Genomic DNA, 20,047 nt, shown 5'->3' on the forward strand with positions numbered 1-20,047 from the left:
TGAATACTAAGCTATGGAAGCCACCCGTGTTGTAATCACGGAGCTTGAAGTGTTTCGAGAGCTCAGTGACTGCCGAAGTCATAGCTGCATCACTCTTCGAGACAAGAGTAATGTCGTCAATGAAGATAGGAACAATGACCTTGATGTCGCCTTTGGAATAGATGTAGATGGAGCTGTCGGAGCGCAGCCTAGAGTAGCCTATACCCTCGAGAACACTCCGGAGTTTCTTATTCCACTGTCTGGCAGCCTGCTTGAGACCATAGAGCGATTTACGCAGCCGAAAGACCATGTTAGGACTACCAATGTGATAGCCCTCGGGTTGGCGCATATAGATCTCCTCTTCGAGTTCCCCATAGGTGAAGGCAGAAGAGATGTCAACGGAGCGCATTTTGTAGCCTTCTCTAGCTGCAAGAGCAATAATGAGGCGTAGTGATGCAGGACGGAATGTAGGGGCAAAGACCTCAGTGAAGTCGAATCCGGGACGTTGGGAATAGCCTTTAGCAACAAGACGAGCCCGGTAGCGCTCAATTGAGCCGTCGGCAAGTCGTTTCACTTTGAACACCCAGCCAGAATTGACTACCTTCTTGCCAGGAGGCAGTTCCATTAGTTCCCAAGTTCCGTTAGCCTCGAGATTGAATATCTCAGTGTTACAAGCCTCAGTCCAGCAATCAGAGTCAGGAGACTTCATAGCTAGTCTATAACTCCGGGGATCAGCACCCGAGACGGCTCCAGCAAACTCGACTTCACAGTACTCCGAGTCAGCTAGTAGAGCAGCTTCGTCATCAGAGTCAGAGTCATTACCGGCTAAGTCTGGTTGTTTGAGCTTCCACCACTGGCCAGGAGGCTTCCGAATGTTAGGTGATGACAGGACAAGTCACCTGACAGTTCGGAGCTCTGAGTTCTCACATAATCTGTACTGTGCCTCAGCCCCTGCAGCAGGCCCTCAGTCGTGGGTTCCACCTCTAGGCCTAAGATGTATATCTATAACATCTTAGCTACTATATACCAAGATCATATAGCTCAGTGGTTAGAGCTTCCTAGTGCAATTGGGATGGTCCCAGGTTCAAACCCTGGTGTGGTCACTTTTCTATCTTGACACCGAACTCGCCCAGTACGTCTAGGAACGTGAGGGGGCTCAAGGGGCGCTCCGGCAGTAGGAGGAGTGACTGGGAGTGGTGTATGGATTTGTGGAGGAGTGACTGGCGGAATCACAGGAGGAATTACTGGAGGGATCAACGGGAGAGGTGGTAAAGGTAGAACTGGCTTCTCTTCAGGAGGAACTGAAGCGGACGGAGTGGGAGTCTTAGGATGAGCAGGAGGGAAGTGATTATCACCCCCTTCATCCTGTAGAGGTGGCAGTCCTGAGTATGAAGATGTATCATTAGGAATTGGTAGTGACTCTGGTGTGCAGGCAAATGATGGAACAGCCTCGAGTTGGGCTTTAGAAGTGCCCGGAAAGTATCTCTCGTCGAAATCAGCTCTCTCGGAGATCACGGTTCGCTTTGTGACTGGGTTGTAGAACTTCCAGCCTTTGTAGCCAGCCGGATAGCCTATAAAGACACACTTCTCGTAGTGAGGTTGGAGAGAATTTCGCTTATCTCGTTGTACATGGACATATGAAGTGCACCCCCAGACCCGGAGATGTGAGACGTCAGGTTTTCGCTTATAGAAAGCTTGGAAGGGAGTAGTGCCCGAAAGCGAAGCAGTAGGGAGCATATTCCAGACATGGACCATAGACGAGATACATTCACCCCAGAAAGAACCAGGTAGCCGAGATTCCGAGAGCATAGCAGTGATCCTCTCTCCCATAGTCCTATTAGCCCTTTCAGCAAGACCATTCTGCTGAGGCCGGTTCCGAGTTGAGTGACGTCTCTCGATGCCAGCAAGCTCAGTAAAGCTTTTGAAAGCATTAGACATGTATTCACCTCCCTTGTCATCCTGTAGTGCTCGCAGTTTGACTCCGAGTTGAGTCTCAGCCCAGGATTTGTAGACTTTGAAGGCTTCAAATGCTTCCGACTTAGCTTTGAGCAAATAGACTGCCCGGAAACGTGTTGCGTCGTCAATGAAGGTGATCCAGTACTTGTAGCCAGAGTGTGAAGCGACAGGGAGCGGTCCGTGAAGGTCTGAATGCACTAGCTCGAGAGGAGAGCGATTGTGATTCAAAGAGGAGGGAAAAGGGAGGGAATGCATCTTGCCAGCTAGACACGGCTCACAGATAGAGTCAGGGGACGAGTTAGACTCGAGTTTGAGCCCGGAAACAAGGTCCTTACTGATCATAGTCTTCACATCAGCGTAGTTGTGATGAATGAAGCGGCGATGCCATAGCGAGAGGTCAACCGGGAGGGTAGAGACAGAGAATGCAGCCTCAGAAGTCAGAGTTGAGCCGTCGAGCTCAGCAGAGTTGTTGGAATGGATAGTGGCCGTGAAAAGCGAAATCCCTTTGCATTGGAAGTCAATAGATTGAGCAGAGATGGTAATATTGAAGCCCTTGTGTCGGGCAAGGTAGAGACATGATAAGAGATTACTCCTGAGGTCAGGAACATGAAGGACTCTTGTAAACTCGACCGCTCTAGTCTCTTTTCCATTCACCACTGGTTGAAAGACAACAGATCCTACACCAGCTGAATAGACAGTAGAGTTGTCAGCAAGGCGGATAGGGATACGATGAGGGGAGTAGGATTTGAACCAATGGCGGTGAGGAGTCATGTGGGATGTAGCACCAGTATCAGCCAACCAGAAAAAGTCAGCATCAAGCTGTAGTGGCGAGGATGGTGAGGAAGATGATAAGGGAGAGGATGAGGTAGAGGAATAAGCACCAAGAGCGGATGCTCTCAGTGGAATATCAGAGCCAGGAGAGCCAGAACCAGTAGAAACATCCCCAGGAGGAGTGGGTGGTGTCTTGACAGCTGGAAGAGCTGCACCTATCCCACTCAGATGGCCAAGTGGCCCTGTGACATTACTTTTAGATGTTCCAGGCAGTCTGGAGCGCTCCTGAGCGCGTTTCTTCGCGTTCTTTCGCTTCCTGCACCTCCTAGACATGTGCCCTACCCTCTCACAAAAGGAACAAGCGATTGACGCGTTCCTAGGGCCAGAAATCGGTCCTAGAGAGTGTGGAGAGGGTGTATGTGTGCGCAATTGCGAGGCCATAGACGTCGATTTGAGTGCAGGGGAAGGGATAGAAGTTGATAGAGATAGGAAGATGAGTGAGAAGAGTTGAGGTTGATAAAGTAATAGTCGTTTTTAAAGCGTTAGAAGCCGGGGCCCATAACCTGTTAAACGTAGAATGTACGCGACGCAGTGGCGAGTCTAACGGTCCTAGAAACGAGGCAAACGGACAGGAACTGAATGAGCAATCCTAGTGACAACTGTGGACAGACTGTAAGAAGCTATATTGTGTTCTAGTAACTTGTACTCACCTGTGGACAGACTGTAAGAAGCTAAGGCCTCTGAAGCGTCCACAGGGAAGTTCAACCATACATGACTAAGCTATCATGTGACTAAACTCGTCCGCATATATCTAAGTCCACCAACTACACTTGTAGACTGCTTGCTCACTCTAACAGAACGTGCTAATAGGACAGTCTCCCAATTGCTCCTTGAACTGTAACCACTACCTTCCTCTTTTGGAAGTCTCAGTGCTTATACTCGAGTAGCAATACATAGCATTCTACAATGGATACGCGCGAGGACTTTGAGGACTCGGGCGACTGGTCTGACGAAGGAGAGATTCCGGAAGGTATGTTCAATAGTGCGGTTGGACGTGCCCTTCTACAAGCGGCGAGAAACATGGAAGATGAACTCGAGCTCCCGGCGGCGTCTCGTATGACGGCGCCAACACCTTCAAGGCAGTCTGGGCTCCCAGACTCCTCCTTCACTCCCCTGTCCTACGCCTCGGGCTCCCGAGGTTTGGACAAACCATCTCCGGCACCATTCCCGTCGACCCCGACACCGGCACCGACCTCCACCCCTTCCACTGGGCGTTCCCGCACCATGACCGCTGGTCAGAAGGGAATGCTCAAGCTTGTCAACACCACGATCCTCATGCTTGACGATATCGAGGCCGATCACCCGCTCTACTCGCAGTTCGTGGACTGCATGTTACGAGCAACACACACTCTCATCAAGCGTCGCGATCTTGATGGGTACAACGTCTCTTCCGTCGCAGGCATTGGCTCGTTCTCTGAGCAGCTTGCGAAAATAATCGGGATGGTCGATCCCTCGCCACCGGCATTCGAACCAACTCCCCCCCCTCCTACTCCCTCGGGCACAGCCCCTTCTCGGCCACGGTCTCCATCGGCCGACATGGACATGACCCCGAGGAAATCGAAGAAGGCGAAGCCGGCGCAGCCGACCCCCCCTCCTCCACCCCAGCCCCCCGTTTTTGGAAAGGGTACCTCGGTCCCTTCCAAAAATAACACATATGCCAAAGCCGCTGCCAACCACCCTTCCAAACAGCAGCCCCCGCCCCGTCCTCAGGTTCCCGCCGCTCCCGCGGCCGTCGCCATCGCCCCTGCGTCCAAGCCTTCGGGCAGAAAGCGTAGGGCTCGTCACACATGCCACGGCGCGAAGCGCCGTGGCGTGCAACTCGCTCCCCCGGCCGGATCTTCCATCCGTGCCAGTCACATTTCCCCGGCCATGCTGGCCGAAATCAACACTCATCTCCAGAGTGACGTCAATTCTGACGTCATTCTCGAACACGCAGAGGACTCTGGATCCGGCATTTTCATAGCCGCGAGCCGAGTTCTTAATTCATCCGAGACCACATGTGTCCTCAAACACATCCAGCGTCTCGTCACTGTCGCGGGCGTCGTGCCCATCAAATCCTCCCCCATCACATCGACTTCCTACCTCAAGGTCATCGACGTGCCCATGGTCCCAGCTGAACCAAAGGTTTGGCAATCCGCTCAGCGCAGCGCGTTCACCAACGCGCTTGCAATATCCCCGGTTGGCAAGGAACTCGCTATTGCCATCAAACACGCCGTCCATTTCATGCGGACATCGGCCCACAGTGACACATGTGTTGCTTGGGTTGACATTTGCGATTCCGTCGCGGGCACTTCGGCCCGCTCCTACATCGGCAAGACGATCGTCATCGGCGGTCGGAACTGTCAAATCCGCGGGGCCGCTCCGCGCCCTGGCTCTGCCTTATGCACTCGTTGTCTGAGGTGGGGTCATCATGCTTCCATATGCCGATCAAAAGGTATACGCTGTCCTCTCTGCGGGCTCCCTCACTCCGAGGCTGCCCATCACGAATATTGCGCCCACTCCAAGCGCGACCCGGAAGATCGTCACTGCGTCAACTGCACAGCTGCAGGCAAGGCGAAGACTTCCCACTCTGCCACGGACACTTCGTGTCCATTCTGGCAGAACCGATTCGACAGGGATTGGCTGAGGCGCCAGTTCCCTAAGAAGTAATCAGCGCGCGTCAAAACGTGTTTCGGGAGTTAGCGCCGGTTTGGCCTACCATCATCCGTTTTCATTTTTTCTATGTCTACTCTCCGCTTGTTATTTTGACTCGTGTTCCGGAGTGTCGGTATGTTTGTGTCTGACTGCTGGCTTGTTTCCCGGGGCCGCATATCGGTATTTCAATCTTTTTCGATCGAACATTATTTTTTCTTTCTCTCTACGTTAGCGCTTGACCTCGTCGCGCAGGATATGTTTTCTCTTTTATGGTAACGCGTCATGGCAACCGTATTCTCAGCATATTGTACATAGTGTTCGCATGTACTTATATTGCTGGAATAGAAGGCTTGAACAGCCGTTGATTACAAAAAAAAAAAAAAAAAAAAAAGATCCAGCCAGTCTACTCAAGTCCTAATAGAGGAACAGCAAACTCAACTACCTTCTTTGCCACAGCCTTGGTTAAGATGTCGGCCACCTGCTCGTGAGTCGAAACATACAAAGGATCTATGAGTCCTTCTTCAACAGCCTCCCGGAGCAGTAGAAGCGCAGGTCTAGGTGTTTCATGCGTCCGTGATGCTCTGGATTCTTGGCTACACTGATTCCTGACTTGTTATCAACGAAGAGTGTTGAAGGAAGTGTCAGAGGGAAGCCAAACTCGGTCAGGATATTCCTAGTCCACTTGATCTCTTTGCCAGCCTCGACAGCAGCAACAAACTTGGCCTCAGTGCTCGAGAGAGTCACAAATGGCTGACGCTTAGAAGACCAACCTACAGCAGCACCCGAGACAAGAGTCACATAACCACCAGTTGCTCGACCTGTAGCCTTGCAGGCTCCGTGAGAGGCATCAGAATAGGTAGTGAAGAGCTCTTCCTGTTAGAGTGAGCAAGCAGTCTACAAGTGTAGTTGGTGGACTTAGATATATGCAGACAAGTTTAGTCACATGATAGCTTAGTCATGTATGGTTGAACTTCCCTGTGGACACTTCAGAGGCCTTAGCTTCTTACAGTCTGTCCACAGGTGAGTACAAGTTGTTAGAACTCAATATAGCTTCTTACAGTGTATCCACAGTTTGTCCTTGGGATTGCTCAGTCAATTCCTATCCGTTTGACTCGCTTCTAGGCTCATTAGGATCGCCACTGCAACCGCTATCGTTCTACGATTAACAGTTATGGGCCCCGGCTTCTAACGCTTAAAAAACGACTATTACTTTATCAACCTCAACTCTTCTCAATCATCTTCCTATCTCTATCAACTTCTATCCCTTCCCCTGCACTCACATCGACGTCTATGGCCTCTCAATCGCGCACACACGCTCCCTACGCATGGGACACCATTTCGACGCGTTTTGGCACGTCTCCGATGCGTCTGAGAGCCTCTACATCGACCACAACTCCCTCTGGCAGCCATACACCCTCTCCACACTCTCTGGGACCGATTTCTGGCCCTAAGAACGCGTCAATCACTTGTTCCTTTTGTGGGAGGGTAGGGCACATGTCTAGGAGGTGCAGGAAGCGAAAAAACGCGAAAGAACGCGCTCAGGAGTGCTCCAGACTGTCTGGAACATCTAAAAGTAATGTCAAAGGGCCACTTGGCCATCTGAGTGGGATAGGTGCAGCTCTTGCAGCTGTCAAGACACCACCCACTCCTCCTGGGGATGTTTCTACTGGTTCTGGCTCTCCTGGCTCTGATATTCCACTGAGAGCATCCGCTCTTGGTGCTTATTCCTCTCCCCCATCCTCTCCTTCATCATCTTCCTCACCATCCTCGCCACTACAGCTTGATGCTGACTTTTTCTGGCTGGCTGATACTGGTGCTACATCCCACATGACTCCTCACCGCCATTGGTTCAAATCCTACTCCCCTCATCGTATCCCTATCCGCCTTGCTGACAACTCTACTGTCTACATCAGGAAAACGGGATTTTTCTTAATTCTACTTAGAGCCACTTAGAGCCACTTTGACTATCTTAACGACAAGCTAAGAACATAAAGAAGGTTCAGAAGCCCAAGAATACCCAGGTTACTTAAATGATTCTTAGAAATTCAGCTCAAAGATAGAAATAAGAAAACCAAGAACCAAAGAACACTAAAAAGACTTGACCTTCTCAACAAACATTATAGACTTAGCTTAAGGAAAAAAAAAAGAAAACCAAGGATCAAGGAATGTTTAAAAGACCTAGACTTTTTCAACAGAAGTTTAAAGTTAAATCAAGATCATCAACTTTTTCGAGTGTAAACAATTTTATGTTCACTATAAAACATGTTTAGAGAGACATTACATTGTATGCTCTATTCTACTGCTTGTAAAATTCCGGAAAAATCATGACAAATCTTAGAATATTAAAAAAACATAAGTTTATATGTATGTTTCTGTCGAAAACATACCCGTTATGGAGATATCAAGATTCCATCATGGGGGGGGGGGGGTCATTGTGAACTGCAGATAGACTCGTCGTAGAGCCTGCTCTACCACCCGGAAAATTCTGGAAAAATCACGACAAATCATAAAATATTAAAAGAACATAAGTTTATATGTATGTCTTTGTCGGAAAACATACCAGTTATGGAGATATAGAAAAACATGATAAGAATGTCATGTTTTGTACTTGTTCCTGCGCCGATTCTAATAATTCAAGAGTGTACGTATATGTATTCAAGGTCCAGGAATCCGAATCTAATTTTAGATTTATTATCCGATCAAATTTAGAGGAGCTATAGCGCAAATATGTGTTTATCATATGTTAAATGTGCCATATCTCATTGGATTCTCATCCAACAAAAAATCTAATTGAATATTCGGACTCCCTGACCTCGAAAATATAGGAATACACTTTTAGATCATTAAAATCCATGCAGGAATGACCCGAAAATATCTCCTACCTATGATTTGAGGAACTTTGACTCGAAAATCCTAAGTCCAGCAGTCACATGATGTCATGTGATATGTTGAACTTCTGTTTCGAGCATGACCGTTGATCCTTCCTCATCACCACCATCATTCCTCCCCTCCCCTCCCTCCCCTTCCCTCCCCATTGCTCTCCTAGGCTTATATTCAAGTGAGTACCTTCCCTACCCTTCCCTAGCTCTCTCCCAGCTAATTCTAAGCTTGTTTAGGACGCTTTTCTGCCTATTTTGGACGCTTTTTTGGGGGATTTTTGGAGGGTTATTTGAGGGGATACTTGAGCAGATAATTGGGGGGATAATTGGGGAATGTATGGAGGAGTTTTGGGGGGATTTTAGAGATTCTCTGGTCCCTGGTGAGTGCTCTCTATCTTTGTATGTTTTCATACTCATTTGTTACTTGTAGACTATTCCTTTTCTCATCATCACTCCCTCATCATCCCATCTTATCCTTTTGTATAGATTGTATCCTGTTAGGGCGACTGTGACTGAGATGTCACAGGTCACACCTGAACTTAAGAACTATAGAGGAAAGTGACAAAAGTTATATTAGGCGTGAACCTAAGAGAACTCGACGGAGTCTTCTACAAGTTTCTACCTACTTTATATACCTAGACTACGGCGCACAGACCAACTACCCTAGGTAACTATTTATATACTGACATGAGAAAAGAAGCATGTATGAGAAAGTAAACTAATTATACATTTGACATGCGAAAAGAAGAGTGGAGTAAGAAGTAAGTAAACACAAGTACATTGATCATAAAAACGTCAACAACACCAAACAAACCATAAAAGTGTCCACAAGTACAAACAACTCCTAGATAGGTAAACTACTCACACGAACCAACGACTCCCGAAGTAATTCCCAATCATCGCATCACATGGGCATAGTACGAAGAATCCTGCTATTGCCCAGTGTCACGGTCCCCAGTATCCCCATCTCTGTATTACCCACGCCTTCTGTTCCTCATCGTCCCACATTGCTAAGGTTACCCTCCCACACCACCTGCACCGATGATCCGATAGGTTCCAACCTACCGGTCTAATCTCCCTTCCTATTTCCGCCGCCGCCCTTCGCCATTCACACCGTAAAGTTGAGGTTTTCGGCTGAGCCGAAAAAATCGCTTAATTAGATAGTTTCGGCACCAAGCCTAAAAGACAAATGAAAGGCAAATAATAAATCGAATTTAAAATCTGACCGAAATCACCGAGATTTTCGGCCTAGCTGAAAATGACCGTAATAAAAGTAGATTCAGCTTGACCGAAAGATGTATCTTATCTTATTTATTTTGGATCATATTTCAGCTTGGCGGAATTATTGGTTTTCAGTTGGCGCGAAAATGGCACTGAAACAGGGTTTTTCAGATGTAGAGGAAATGAAAGTTTTCAGCCAGCCTTTCCGTCTTGGCCGAAAGGCTGGCTGAAAATTCAAAATTAAATGAAGACGAAAAGGGTTGTCAATGAGTGTACGATGAGCGTACGATGAGCGTAGTAGGAGCGCACCCCAGACGTATAGTGAGCGTATACTGGGTATAGATGTAGACACAAAATTTTCACGACATATAATTGCTGTCCAAAAATAGAACAAGGGATGAATATGGTCATAGCTTATTTACAATGAGGTGACTCTGGACAGCATGGAATATTGATAGTGAAAAGGAAGTTAGCTTCTACCTTTTGTTCTCCGTAGTACGAAATCTTCTTTATTCCACCTCTGAATGTCGCGGCTTCCGTAGCATTTTCGGCGACGTGTACGCCTCCAATGTGCTTTGAAGCGCCGTCATACAGACGGATAGTCGCGTGTGCACGATCAGAATTGGAACTGGGGGGGCCAGAGTGATGGAATCCAGCGCTGCAAGAAGAACATCAAGCCATTATTATGACGGTATGAAGTCCAGAAAAAACTCACCGAATTTGAGCCCATATCTGTCCGTTGATCTTCTTCTGGGCTGTATATTCTATCACCTGCGGCCAAATCTCCACCAGGGATCTCTCTACCGCTCCTTTCAAACCTCTTTCAAGGTGAGTAGTTTCCTTCATTCTCGTGACTCTGTAGACCTTGAGTGTTTGTTGGCTCAAGGCGTGCTTCCCTCTTACGCACTGGGCGGACAACCTTGAACAAAACCAGGGCTGTAGAGACCGCTTGGTTTGAACGTAGAAAGTTAGGCTGGTTTTAAACAGAAGGGCGGACAGGGGTGAACGACGGAATGGTGGGGTTGACATTGAGGTAGGCTTGAAGCTGTTTTAGGGCGATTGTGATGAAGCAGCGGTGGATGAGGGGAAAAGGACGGTTGGATTAGACTCAAGCGCGTCCAAATATGCACGCACTGTCAATTCCTTCTTGCCCAAACAACAGCATACACTACTAGAGCGTGTGTTGAGACTCATAAAGCATAAAACCTGATCTCACTATCATTGATTTAAACGTTTTCCAATCCTTCCCAACCTTGCTCAAATTACTCATTGAATAAGCCAATCTCGTGAACGAATCCATCTCTATCACAGCCAATCCATGAATTCAGGAAAGTCAAAAAGAGATCGTTTGGTTTCGCCCATCAGTTTCGCCCACCCTTCAGCTGTCGACAACGGTGCTTCATGGGACGATTAGCTTGGCCACAATAAATGCCATAAATTTAATCATACCACGAGCCACGGCGGCTGTCCTTTTGACTGCTTTGCTGCTGGACGAATGAAAATTGACCGGAAGACCTGGATAATGGGGGTGATCGCCTCGCGAGGTGTTCGTTCTCTGGAGAACAACAAATCTAGTGACCTAGCAGTGGTTGAATCAACCAACCACATGCCCCCATGCTGACTCGACGATTCCTTAAACGAAGTTTTCACAGAAAATAAATAAATAACGAGGCCGAAGAATCTGAGCCATCACCTGCTGATACAGAAGGGCTTTGACAATCAACTTCACAAAAAGCCGGCCTGGAACCAAAATAACGAGCATTCAAATACACGCTCAATGTAAATAGTCAAGTAAATTCTAACTTCCATCATGCCTGGAGGTTGTATTAGAGCTGCAACCAGACATTAGCCGGAAACTTACCCTTGAAAGATTCACTATCACTGCTTGGCCAGGGTGAAATATAAATCGTGCAACATGGGAGATTATAGATGTAAGTGGAACAACATCCGGTGAGCCGGGTTCCATTTCAGAGGAGTAGAGTCGGGCGGGAAATGAGGGGTATCGGATAAATGGGTCATATACCCCAGTACGAAGTGGGGATTGCCGCCTAATGGATAGTTTCACCTGTTCACCGCACACCATGATCTTCTGGATGCTCCCTGCGATGGGAGCTGCGGTAGCCAGTGAGGGATAATACAGGACAAGGCTATTGCCGAGGTGAGTAGAGGCCCGTGAGTAGTTTCTGCTATTGTGAGATACGTGTGCTACTTCGGTTGGCCTTTCACGAAATTTCAAATGTTCCTTGGGTAGGTTTCGAGAAAATGCTTTATCAAAATGGAGCTTGAGCTGCCGAAGAGCTTCGGGACAATCATCCCGGTTCAACCACCATCTTAGGATGCTGCTTCTTGAAAATGAGCGAACGATTGTCTGTTCTAATTCGCCTTCACCATGCTAGCTCAGCAAAAAGCAAATAAGACAAGCTTGAAACCCCTCACCTCCAACTAGGTCATTTGTATTAATTTTTTGGACGGTACCAATCAGCCGCTCAAATGGAAAAGACCACCACGACATGATGGGGCCAAAAAGGGTGGTAAAGTCATATAGATGCAGGGCTGCGTGGACATTAACTCGCATCCGCTGCTTCTTTGTGTGGGGATGAACTCTATGAAGGTCCTCAGTCCAGCGCTGCATGTAAGTACGATATTTGAGGGCGCGCTCCTGGTTCATGGTATCACGACATATGATGTTGACTGCTTGGAACAGCATCATCGTGTGGTCAAGGACTTCGACGAAATAATAATCTTTGGCAGGGCGGGAACCATTCTCGTAGCCCCAGAGAGTAACCAGGGCAATTGGGAGATAGACTGTAGAAAGAATGCGCCATTCATCGGCTTTGATGCTACCTGCACTAGCTTCACCGTAATTGCTTGGGACGGAGTTGATCCACGACGGTGTACACGTATTTTTGATCACATACTGGATGTGCCGAATAGTCTCAACCGTGCAGATTTTCGGATCACTGGTGCTGGCGGAGGTTGGCATTTGAAGACGCTGCAATGCAGGATCAGATTCTTGTTTTGTGAAGTATCTGATGGCTCACCCAATTGACTAATAATTCGGCAAGTCGGGGTTTGGTTCTTGCCTCCGGTATGTCAAGCAAATTGAGAGAATGGCAGACAAATTGAAGTGGCAGCTTGTTTTTTGTAAGTAGCTTCTTCAGAAGCTTCTCAGTATTCGGCCCGTCGCCTAGCCCTGTCGGGTGTTCGTCAAGTGGACGCGCTAGGATCTCGTGAATGCTGCTGACTTGTCCAATCTCCTTGTCCTTCCGTATTTGAAATTCTACAGGAACGGAAGACGTGTATGCAGCCCACGGAAACGAAAATGCAGGTTTGGGAGGGGTAGTGGCAGTTGCTTGCTGCATATCAATCTGCAGGATACGTCGGCAGTGGTAATGAACTAATCCTTCCAGGAGACAATGCATGGGATCAACGATAAGCATGCATGGCGGGTTCCAATAAGGTAGCTGCCAGAGGGTTGACCACCGCACCCCATACGAGTCAAATATTTGCCCTCTCTCCCGAAGCGTAGTTGCATCCCGCCACTGCTCTGCCTTCTCCCTCAATACCGCCACATCCTGCAGAGACCAATTGTTAAAATCGACGTTATGGAGCTTATCCCGCCCATGCAATCTGCATCTGGTACAAATGAAGTGTGATCCATGACCAGCAGAGCCGGAAACCTTGCGAGCAGCGGGTAGGTCATTGATGGAGAGGACAATCGCTATATCAACATCCCGTCCGGTGGGAGATGATGCTGTGTGGGAGACATGGAAGCCTCGCTCCCACCCTACACGAAATTCTTCAATAATAGGCCTCGTAAAATGGTTGATCTCTTCCACCTTAGGTTCCCGAGGGCCAGGAATGATTGTAAGATATATGTTTTCTGGTTGATAGCGAATGTTTTCGGGAAGATTGAGCAAGACGAGGGAGATGATGCCGATTGAATTATGGTTCCCGCGCTCTCGCACTCCGTTGGGATTGAAAAAGTCTACGTGCATTGCAAATGCTAGCCTAGCTTTGTCTTGACGATCAATGAAGAGCTGGCCACGAATCGGTCCCTCAAAGGACCTCATAAAACCTCCATGAAATACATTTCTCGCGTTGTTGGTTTCACCAATCAAAGCGGCAAAGGCATCATCACAAGCATGGTCACAGTGATTTTCGATCTCACTGCTTGAAAGAAGCCTCACTAGATGGTCTCTGAAGGACGGCACAGCGTAGGATTTTAGAGGGCGAGGACGACCGTGCTGTGCTTCCAAAAGTGGAGCACCACAGGTAAAAAGGCCATCTTCACCTGTCAAACCATTGCTGCAGTTCTCGGGGTACGACATTGTGGCAGATATCGGATCATATACAGGTTTGTAGGTGTAGTTACAGGAAGGGCAGGTTGCATAGACGGTAATATCACCATCAATGTCAAACTTGCTGAGGGCCGTGTACAGGCTGGTGGGAAGTTGTTGAAGTGCTAAGCGTTGAATCGTATCGTATCCTGGTTCGGATCCGTTTGAGCCAGTGGTAAAAGCAACCTTCACCAGAATGATGGCGCTGCTGATGATAAATTCAGACACTCCAGTGCTGAGTCCTAGTATGGCATGACATATGACTCCAAGGACTGTGATAATTTGTGCAACAACATCCAAGCGGCCAACGGGATTGTTAAGAACGGTATCTGAGAATGACGGATTAGGTATATGGCAAAAGGGTGTATGATGGGCGTGCTTACCAACGCTAATGAAAATCCGCGATGTGTCAGACTGTCGCGCAGGAAGCGAACTTCTCAACGCATTAATGCGTGCATCAAGATGTCGGAGTAATTGAGTGATGTTTTCTTTGCGGCTGCAGACTTCGGAACTGCCTGATTTAATTGGCGCTAAGGATACGCCCGAAGAGCGTACCACGTCAGCCGCAGAGTCCAGTAAAGGTCGTAAAATAGAAGGCTCCGGAATGGTGCCATCTGTGAATGACAGGGTTCCACTTGATGTCCGTATGTTGCGCTCGATAGCCAAAAAAATATTTTCTGCCTTTCTTGTGCGTGCATCCAGGGGCTTGAGGGACAAAACGGTCTCTAATCTGGAGGAAGACGACCCTGCGTCTATACGGATATGGCGATCTTCATCGAGGATTGCCTGGATACTGGTCTGAGCATCGAGCAATGAGGCGTCAAGTATGGCAATGTCGCTCGTCGGGGAGGGTGCAAAGCTGGCTAGCTCGTTACGAGAATTGTGGCCATCGTCGAGTGTAAGCGCCAAGATACGGTCCGCCAGGTCGGTGACTGGAGACTTGGGCGATACACAGGTGTTGGTGTGCACCACATTGGGAGGCGAACTTTGGCCAGCCTACCGCATATGTAACTTCAGGATGATTACGGGGTGAATGAATATACCTGTGACGCAAAACGTTTAAGCTCAAGAGCATGCTTTATCTTCTCCTTTTTGGCGACAGCATGCCCGCCAGGGTACATTGCGCATTCACAAAGCGTAGTATGGTAACCCATGTTTGAACTGGCGACAGACGGAGGGAGTAAAGGTGGGAATGGGCGTAGCACCTTGAATGACGGGGTTTTATATGGTCCTGATTTGCAGTGAAGGGGAATCATCGTGACGCGAAAGACAAAAGAACAAGGTGTGGAAGACAAAGCACAAGGCGAATAACAAGGCGATTTCCATTCATGGATGAAGGGACAGGAAGCGGATAGGCCATTGTGGGGGATAAAGCAGGCAGTACAACCTGATGTCCATAAGAGCGAATGGATGGATCCGGAAGCGCCTTATCAAGCTGCAAATGGCCCAAAAGAGCGGTCGAGGCACCTCATATACAAGTGCTGGGAGCCAGCACGTCGTAGTGGAAAGATATGAGGATGCTGGGAGCCCAACATGTCATCGCGTCCAGGGGATTAACGCTGGAAACCCAGCGTGTCAGGTCATTGGCGGTATGAGCGCGTATGTCTAGGGAACAAATGCAATAATCAGCAGTCGGTTGCCATCCAGCCGAATAGACAACTTATCTGGTAAGAAGCTCACGGTACGACCTGAAGTCCACAGCGGCAGATGGATAAAGGTGGAAAACCTCGTCAAGCTGCAAAGGCCAAAGAGAGTGGGGTGAGGCATATCGTATACAAGTGCTGGGATCCAGCACGTCGTAGTGGGAAGATATGAGAATGCTGGGAGCCCAGCATGTCATCTCGTCTTATCTGGTAAGGCTTTGATTGGCGGATGCGGTGGTACGGTCGGGAGGTGATGGTGATGGTGAATAGAAAGGATTTTGTATTACTTAAGCTTAAGCAATGAGAAACGAAGTACAACGGCGTACAACATGCCGATCACCATTCTAGGTTCCAAAAAAGGAAACTCTGATCAGCTGTTCTTCATCAGCTTTGGGAGCGTATAGGGAGCGTCAGGGAAATGGTACATATAGTAGACCAAGGAACAACATATGGTGGAAACGAATCAACGTGCTATACGCAAGAAAATCAACATGCTGCGACCCTCAACAACTCAAAGGCCTCCTCTGACACACGAAGCACTTCGGATTCAAAGTCAGGCCGACGGGAATTCATCTGTTGTAGCCACAGGGGATTGTACATGTTCCGTGGCAATCCGGTTGGAAAGGTTGTACCGGTGATGTTGCTTGAAATCCTCGGACAGGCCTTGCTGCCTCGGTTACCGTCGATGGCGAGATTCCTTCCCTGTTTGTCAATGAGCCCGAGGTATTCCGTAACTTCCTCTACCCGCCAGACGCAGAGCTTCACGAGAAAGACGGTTACCGTCATGCCACCCACTTCTTTTGCACTGTCTTCTTCAGATGACATGCCGTCAACAGATAAGTACTCCAACATCTGGCGAAAATATTTCCAGGTATCCAAATCGGACACGCTTCCATCCCTACTTCTACTTGCCTTAATTGTAATGACTTCCTCAACAACCCTCCTCCGCTTATCATATTTCTGTCAAACACGAATGGATAAATTTATATGCGTAGGAGATAATAAACTTACATGCTGCCGCCGGGCCCTCGATCCTACGGCCTTGCTTCTCTTAGACTCGTAGCTGGTGAATCGGTCCACCACTTCTTCCTCTGTCTCCTCTCTCCTTCGTTCCTCGGAAAACCTTGGTTGTGCTTTAGACCAAGCCTCGCGAGAGCGCTTCAACTGTCCCAGGAACAATCCAAGGAGATAGTCGTCAGGGACCTCTGTGGTATTCCAGCCTCCATCATTCTGGCGGTCCTCAAGTAATTCATCAACCATCCTTCTGAGGAGACTCCGGTTCCACCTTGATTTATCCCAACCTCTGGCAAAATCAAGCTGCCAGGTACCCTCTGGAACATCAACACCGGCCTCACAGGCAGCAACTTCCTCATTTGATGCTGGCACGTAGTTGACAAAGTCTTTTGCAGTAGATACGTCATGGAACCGGCGCCAGTATTGTCGAACTATTTCCTAACCGATGTTTTAGATATAAGTTTAGCCCAACATGTCCTGTGCTTACCTTCCACAGCTTATCATCCTCCTCACTAATCTGAGCCTGCTGCATTTTGAATGCACTCCTCTTTCCTGCTTGACCTTGACGGTTTGGTCGACGAGCACCAGATACTTCAACTTTGCGTGCCTCCATTTCCTTGAATGCCTCGCTGACAATCAATTTGACGTAGTTGATGGTATTTTCGGAAAGGTCGCCGGAACTGCATGCAGGAAAGGATGAGGGGTTGAGAGCTGGAGTCTCATGTGAGGGTCCAGGCACTGGGGTGATGGGCATGGACGCACGCGGCCTGGAGGGGGCATCGACTGGCCGCAGGTGGAGGTTTTCGAGCATATGGCCGGGGCTCTGCAAGGCGCCAAAAAGGCTGTTCCGGCCACCATACTGTCGACGTGGTATGGGCTTCACAGGTGGCACCGGTACCGGTTGAGGCATGCCTTGGAACCTGCTATTGCTCATGGGGGCTGGACGGGTACGTGGGGCAGGCGTTCGTGGAAGGGGTGTAGTAGTTGGCAGCGGCGGTGAGCTGGGAGGGGAGGCATTGGCAGCAGTAAAGCGTAAAACTGGAGGGAACCGTGAAGAGAGTGGCGATAAGCGGGGAGGGGAAGAGGTGGCACTGGAAGAGGGAGACGTCATGGCCGGGGATGATGGTGTACCGGTACCATCCGTTGTGAGTGGCGGCGGTATTGTACGGGGAACGTAGGCTGGAGAAGGCTCCACGCGTGAACTTGTAGTGGGGACCCGGCCAGAGGCTGGCAAACGGCGTGAAACTATGGGAAGGGGCGGTTGAAGGGGTAGGTTGGGGGTAGGTTGCACCATGCGCGGAAGCTACACAATGATTCAGGTGACAAGATTTTGGATTGAAGCGTAGATGTTTAACCTTATCTAGTTTCTTTTGAAGAAGCATAACTTCATTGTCACGCTCAACCTGGCAGGATTTATCAGGCCATGTGTAAGCAAGGGGAGAAATAATTACCATTTTGCGCTCGTGCTCTGCACAAAAAGCCACAAACCGCTCCTCCTATGCAACTATGAGCTGGTATTTGTGAGATTGTATCATGAATAACCTACCGCCCTTTCCCTGTGGTGAGCCTCCTCTGACCGCTTTCGTTCCTGTGAACGGATGAGACGAACCCCACTAGACATGGTTTAAGTCATACCAGATCCTCTTTCTCGGAGAGTAGCTGGAAAATATGTTGCATCATCTGGTTTTCACTGGATTTGTTCTCAGAAGCCAGTGCGTTGAACCGCGATTCCAGTTCTTTACACCGTACATCCAGCTCACTCATCTCCCGAGCTTTTTGTTCGTGTTCCGCTCGGTTTCGCATCTCCTTGATCATTGCTTTCCTTTTCATTTCACGGACCCGACCCTCTAAAGATCTCAGGTACTCTTGGGTCTTAAATACGTGCATCAGTGGGCGGAGCATTCTAGAACTAGAAAATGCTGACGTACGTGCTCCATGGAAGCGCGGCTAGGACCAGCTACCGCGATGCGTTTTTGAGTGGACCCCGTATTCGGCGGGTCGGGGGCCGCATAGACCATAAGCTCCAGTCCGGTCGTAGGTTGAGGAGGCTCAGCCATGGATTCATCGTCAACCATGGATTCGTCGTCAATCATAGATTCATCGTCAATCATAGATTCATTGTCAACCATAGATTCATCAAGTGACCCGGGGATTTCGAGCACGTCGTTCATAGCGCAAGAAGAGAAAGGATAGGGATAGTATACGGTGGGTGGCGCCTGGCCAGAGAAAGTTGGAAGAGAATGCGGGACGAGGATCCAGGTGAGGCACCTTTAAACCAAAGTACCATGGGTGAGATCTCTGATGCTTTCGTATTATGATTGAGTTGGACAATGTTATCATCGAGGGCTGGGTTTCTTATTATGATGGGGTTGGACATTGTTGATTTCTTATCATCGAGGGCTGGTTTCTTATTATCGAGTACATAAAAACAATAGTCCAAAAGGGGGAAAGGAAATTAAAATGGAGAGTGCTCTTGTAACGTGAGGAGCGACTCAAGTTACGATCTCCTTTGGGATAGGTCTGCGTCGGCGACCCTGAAACTGGCGTATTTGAGGGAGAATTCTAATTGCGAAATCAGTCCTATTGTTGATTATATCAATTGATAATGTACAAACCCTTTCAATTTGGAGTCCAAGATTCGTACATCGGAGGATCTGAGATTTACGAGCAACTGCCTGTTCCGCTGCGAGACTCGCAGGACGACCATGTCGCCTTGGATGCCGAGGAGTGCATTGTGCGGCAGCCTTGCATGCCTCTTGAAGAAAAGTCGAAACCTCAACGTGCGCTGACGGCTGGTGACCTGGAAAAAGCAGTCATGGACGTAACTCTGGGTTAGAGTGTCGCCCAGGACATCTTCAACGCAGGGGTATCGTATTCCACCCGGAAATGTCGGAGAGCGAGCGTGAACCGGCACGTTCTTTGGTTTTGTATGCCGAGATGAGTATAAGCGACTTCTCAGGAAGACGCTCCGGCTAGGCTACGGCTTTACTTAGAGTGGATAAAAGTTGAGCTGAGATCTTAGCTTACCTCAAGCATGGAAACGAATTTGCGCTGATTGACCATGATGGTAGGTTGGGAGTATGTTGGAAAATAAGTCGGACCTCCGTTCGTTCTTAAAGCGAGTAGTGTGTCTCGAAAAGAGTGATGTCAAAGCGAGGATAATAGGATAATAGCCATAATAGACTTCTCGTAATCGCTCAAAAGCACAAAAAGGCGGTAGGGCGGGAGGAATGGAGAGGCGGAGCGAGAATTGGGTGCTCTGCCATAACTGTCAATGGCCGTGGATTGGAGGGCAAAAGAGATTAAAGCAAATCCACAAAAGAGTTGCCGTGGTCACCTCGAACACAAAGGCGCAACGGAGCGGAGGATGCAAAAACAATGAAAATCGTGCAAGCTAGGTGGCGGTGGCGCGGTGGAGTAGTCAATACGCCATCACCATGAATTCTCCATGGGGATAGATGACAATGTTCTACGAGGCGAAATGTTTGGCCATCATGTAGTCACGAAGAGCTTGTTTTTTCTGCGTCGATCGCGTAGCAGCAAAGAGGGG

General features: G+C 48.7%; 5 protein-coding genes and 1 non-coding gene across 6 annotated transcripts; 3 read left to right on the forward strand and 3 right to left on the reverse strand.

The window, feature by feature from the left end:
• Positions 1-1,009: 1,009 nt before the first annotated feature.
• On the forward strand, positions 1,010-1,082 carry AGABI2DRAFT_t114. The gene has a single exon. It is a non-coding gene; the product is annotated as a tRNA-Cys (tRNA).
• A 3,907-nt stretch (positions 1,083-4,989) lies between these two features.
• AGABI2DRAFT_75791 (hypothetical protein) lies at positions 4,990-5,415 on the forward strand (the record flags this gene model as incomplete). The annotated part of the gene is made up of 1 exon (XM_006455346.1): positions 4,990-5,415. The coding sequence occupies one exon, from the start codon at positions 4,990-4,992 to the stop codon at positions 5,413-5,415; it is 426 nt and encodes a 141-aa protein (XP_006455409.1).
• Positions 5,416-6,690: 1,275 nt separating this feature from the next.
• Positions 6,691-7,353, forward strand: AGABI2DRAFT_121341 (hypothetical protein; the record flags this gene model as incomplete). Its single annotated transcript, XM_006455347.1, has 1 exon — positions 6,691-7,353. The coding sequence occupies one exon, from the start codon at positions 6,691-6,693 to the stop codon at positions 7,351-7,353; it is 663 nt and encodes a 220-aa protein (XP_006455410.1).
• Positions 7,354-9,692: 2,339 nt separating this feature from the next.
• On the reverse strand, positions 9,693-10,346 carry AGABI2DRAFT_145572 (hypothetical protein; the record flags this gene model as incomplete). Its single annotated transcript, XM_006455348.1, has 4 exons — positions 9,693-9,726; positions 9,810-9,832; positions 9,981-10,158; positions 10,216-10,346. The coding sequence occupies 4 exons, from the start codon at positions 10,344-10,346 to the stop codon at positions 9,693-9,695; spliced, it is 366 nt and encodes a 121-aa protein (XP_006455411.1).
• A 2,525-nt stretch (positions 10,347-12,871) lies between these two features.
• Positions 12,872-13,417, reverse strand: AGABI2DRAFT_55087 (hypothetical protein; the record flags this gene model as incomplete). The annotated part of the gene is made up of 1 exon (XM_006455349.1): positions 12,872-13,417. A coding segment is annotated over one exon (546 nt), but the record flags the coding sequence as incomplete, so codon positions are not given.
• Positions 13,418-15,969: 2,552 nt separating this feature from the next.
• On the reverse strand, positions 15,970-19,560 carry AGABI2DRAFT_121344 (hypothetical protein; the record flags this gene model as incomplete). The annotated part of the gene is made up of 13 exons (XM_006455350.1): positions 15,970-16,443; positions 16,495-16,935; positions 16,985-17,800; positions 17,853-17,900; positions 17,949-17,993; positions 18,044-18,085; positions 18,133-18,369; positions 18,426-18,713; positions 18,782-18,897; positions 18,999-19,059; positions 19,113-19,297; positions 19,358-19,469; positions 19,525-19,560. The coding sequence occupies 13 exons, from the start codon at positions 19,558-19,560 to the stop codon at positions 15,970-15,972; spliced, it is 2,901 nt and encodes a 966-aa protein (XP_006455413.1).
• Positions 19,561-20,047: the final 487 nt, after the last annotated feature.

This window comes from Agaricus bisporus (assembly GCF_000300575.1).
Source record: "Agaricus bisporus var. bisporus H97 unplaced genomic scaffold AGABI2scaffold_10, whole genome shotgun sequence".
NCBI classification, from domain to species: domain Eukaryota; kingdom Fungi; phylum Basidiomycota; class Agaricomycetes; order Agaricales; family Agaricaceae; genus Agaricus; species Agaricus bisporus.